The sequence below is a fragment of the Salminus brasiliensis genome, chromosome 5, assembly GCF_030463535.1.
Source record: "Salminus brasiliensis chromosome 5, fSalBra1.hap2, whole genome shotgun sequence".
Classification (NCBI taxonomy): Eukaryota; Metazoa; Chordata; class Actinopteri; order Characiformes; family Bryconidae; genus Salminus; species Salminus brasiliensis.
The window spans coordinates 2987736-2991918 of NC_132882.1; the positions used below are offsets into that span (position 1 = coordinate 2987736).

At 42.6% G+C, this 4183-nt stretch overlaps 1 protein-coding gene across 1 annotated transcript; it reads right to left on the bottom strand.

The window, feature by feature from the left end:
- Window positions 1–487: 487 nt before the first annotated feature.
- On the bottom strand, window positions 488–1691 carry prmt6 (protein arginine methyltransferase 6). Its single transcript, XM_072678676.1, has one exon. The coding sequence runs from the start codon at window positions 1623–1625 to the stop codon at window positions 573–575; it is 1053 nt and encodes a 350-aa protein (XP_072534777.1). The 5' UTR covers window positions 1626–1691; the 3' UTR covers window positions 488–572.
- Between the last annotated feature and the right edge of the window lie 2492 nt (window positions 1692–4183).

Sequence of the window (4183 nt, forward strand, 5' to 3'; positions counted from 1 at the left end):
GAAATATATTCAATTACATTAGGCAGGTCATTCTGATCATGTGACTCTTTATAGATCTGCAGATCTGATAGGAATATTAGTAAACGCTTGATGTTCTTGATAAAGGTTCTTTAGAGAACCGACAGTGATTCTTCTACAGCATCGCTCAAACAGCCCTTTGAAGCACCTCATTTAAAGGGTGTAGTAGAAGTTCTAGCAGTGCGAGTGTGGGGGGGATGAACCCTTGGATGACCCGGGCCCTGTCCAGGGGTGCATCTCCGACCCCCATCCAGTGTTTCCAGGTTGGCTCTGGACCAGCAGTGACCGGACCTAAAGCAGATAAGATGATGGATAAATGAATATCAATATCTTAAAGATGCAGGGTTCCTCAAAGGGTTCTTTGAGTGATGCCACAGAAGAACCACCTATCGTTGCATAAAGAACCATGTTCCAAGAACCAAGAACATCTCCAACACTCAGCGGTCTATAAATAAGGTCAACCAGGGTGTTTATGAAGACAGTGGTCAATTTTATTGTTGACTGTGGGTGGATAAGGGGAAGCGAAGACCTTCTCCGCCGCGCTACACCCCGTGCTACTGATTCTCGGAGTATCCGTCAGGGATGGAGAAGGTCTTGGACTTCTCCTTGTGCTCCCCAACAGTGTAGTCCACATGGATGCACACATATCTGGAGCTCTGCTCTGAGGGGAACATGCTGATGCTCCCCTCCACCTTAGTGTCCTGCATAACGTCCACTGGCTCGTCCAGGTACAGCACGGCCTGCTTCCAGTGCGTTTCCGGCTTGAACGGCGAGGTGGAGAGCACCAGGGGTGGCATGTCCTCGCCGGGGAAGGTGACCGTGAACCAGACGCACAAGGCGTTCAGGCTGGACGAGCCGAAGCACTGGCAGCTGAAAGCTCCACTCACGCGCTTCAGGTTCTCCAGGGTGACCGTGCGTAAGTCCAGCTGCGCGAACCGGCACGGGTGCGAGAGCACGTCCTCCACCGTCACGGGGTGCACGGCGATCTCGCCGTTCATGACGCACGCCCGGGCGAAGTCGGCCATGCACGACATGTCCACGCCGTACTGGCCCTTCACCGTGCCCCAGAAGCTCAGTCGCTCCTCGGCCACCAGGTCGCTGATGGGCGCCACGAAGAGCTCCGCCCTCTCGGGCAGGATGAGCCCCCCAGGCTTGAGCCAGCGGTCCCTCGCGCTGATCACCGAGTTCAGCATGGACTCGTGCAGCAGCGCGTAGCCCATCCACTCGCTCACGATCACGTCCACGTGCTCGGGCAGCTCCACGCTCTCCACGGTGCCCCGGATCACCTCCACGCGGTCCTCCACGCCGTTCTGCCGCACGATGCGCGCGGCCTGCTCGGCGATGGAGCTGGCCTCCACGGCGTACACCTTGCGCGCGCCGGCCTGCGCGCAGAAGACGCTGAGCACGCCGGTGCCCGCGCCCACGTCCAGCACCACCTTCCCCGCGAGCGCCTCGCTGTTCCTGAAGATCGCCTTCCGGTACGTGTCCGTGCGCACCGTGTCCGCGATCATCTCCTCGTGGATGCTGACATCGGCGTAGCTCTCGAAGTACAGGCTGTCCTGAGCGCTGCTGTCCTGTCTCCGCTTCTTCGCCGCGCCGTGGGACATTTTCCTTTCTCCGCTCCTCACCCGCGCTCACAGCGCCGCACACAGCGTAAACTTCCGTGTTTTGGCGCCGCGGTGCATTGTGGGGGACGTAGTTCCCTAGACGCCGCCCGCGATTCCGGTTGCTTGTATTGAACTTTTTTTTTTTTTTTTTTATCTAAAATAAAGAAAGATTATAATATTAGCAGTAGTAGAATTAATTAAAACACCAACAACAAACAAACAACAAAATAAATAATAATATTTTTAAATAATAAAAAAATAATATACGTATTATTATTATTATTATTATTATTATTATTATTATATCCATAGTAGTAGTAGTAGAATTGATTAGTAATTAAAACACCACCAACAAACAAACAACAAAATAAATAATAATATTTTTAAATAATATAAAAATAATATACGTATTATTATTATTATTATTATTATTATTATTATATCCATAGTAGTAGTAGTAGAATTGATTAGTAATTAAAACACCACCAACAAACAAACAACAAAATAAATAATAATATTTTTAAATAATAAAAATAATAATATACGTATTATTATTATTATTATTATTATTATTATTATTATATCCATAGTAGTAGTAGTAGCAACAACAATAATTACAAAAAAAACCCAATAATATTACAATAATATTCATACTACTACTACTACTACTACTACTACTACTACTATTACTACTACTACTACTACTGCTAATAATAATAATAATAATAATAATAATAATAATAATAACTAAATTAGTAGCACAACATTACAATAACATAATTACAACAACAATTAAATACAACATCAACAGTAACAGTAGACTGGGATGTATTTCATACTGGGACCAGTTAACTGACGTCTCCTGACCAATAGGAGAACAGGGTTTGAGGGTACGTCCCTCAGCTCTTCTCCTATGGGGCAAGCTTGGCTTTGGGCTTAATTGAAATGAAGGTAGTAGACTAGTAATACCCTGTAATATTGATATGTTATTGATTATTGTTACAGTTTCTGTACTTTTTTATATTTAATATGCTGTAAGTTGCAGTGTGGATACACAGCACGTGCCTGCAAAGAGCTACAAAACAAACGCTGTAAAATGAGCAATATTAAAATAATATAACGTTTACAGACCCCCCCCCCCCCCCCCACACACACACACACACATACACCCACAATGGGACGTGTGTTTTGTTTGCTCCCCCCTCTTTCCCTCAACGCTTGCAGTTGGGACACCGAAGAAACTGTTTTGCGCAATGCATTGTGGGAGTTGTAGTGTCTTTAATGCCACAGACCCAAAGTATGGACATGAGCTTTTTTAGAAACATAAATGCCTAGATTTGAGGTATAGATTATATAAAGATCAATATTGTTAGTTTATATTCTGGTACATTTTAAACAGGCAGTTTCAAATCAATGGAATCAGGTTGCTGCATCCTAATATCCTAATTTTCATAAAATATAACATATTGGGTCTGAGCTATTATTGAATTTCTCCTGAAAATCTTACTTTTACAGACAATTAAAGCAACAGTAATACTAGTAGTAGCAATAAGAATATTATTATTATTATTATTATTATTATTATTATTATTATTATTATTATTATTGTTGTTGTTGTTTTTATTATTATGCTATATACTATATACATATTCTTTTACAGTGGAATAATAATAATAATAATAATAATAATAATAAACCCTGAAGGTTCCTTATGTAGTAAAGAAGGCTTTCTACAAGATTTCTGTAAGAGTTTGATTGCATTCAGTGACAAGAACATTAGAAAGGTCAGGAATAGCGCAATACTGGGGGGCTTTATACCCCTCTAGTCCACGCCTGGCATTGGGCCATAGCATGGTCCCAATAGTTCATTTGCTTCTGCAGAGAGTCCTATTGGCAGTACTTCTCTACTAAAACTAGATAAGCTGTTTGTGTGCATTTGCACATCTGTGTCAACAATCTGGTCCATTTTTTTTTTTTTTTTACCCAACCTGTACCTTGCATACCACTGGTTCCCTACTCAATGCATAAGCAGTAGTGGTCCAAATGCGTCCGGTTGGAGCTGAATAGGATCCAGTACATTTCAAACTGTTCAGGTAGCGGGATGCACTACATCTCCATCTCCACATCACACAACAGCTCTGTCAGTGTCGGGGGGGGGGGATGACTAGCACATGAATTACTGGCCATTACTCCACAAACACACAGCTAATAAGACATTATATATATATATATAATATAGCACAGTTTACACTGTAAAATATAAATATAATACAATACATTGCAACCACTGTAAAATAGAGTATAATGTAGTAAAGTAAAGGTAGAGTAGAATATAAAGTAGAATGCAGTATTGGCTGTGAATGAAGTGCCACGTTTGTAGAGGTTGAAGGCAAAGGTGGACGTACATGCAGGATATTTATTAATAAATCAAAATAAAACAAAACAAGCACTAGGATTACCAAATAAAACAATACTGGACATGGACCTGGACCTGGACACAAGACCAGACAAAGGAAGGCTGAATCAAAGGGGTACTTATAGGAAGACTAACAAGGGAG

What these genes read in the sequence shown, in the direction of transcription:
- prmt6 (XM_072678676.1), bottom strand. Translation starts at nt 1,625, where the DNA reads ATGTCCCACGGCGCGGCGAAGAAGCGGAGACAGGACAGCAGCGCTCAG.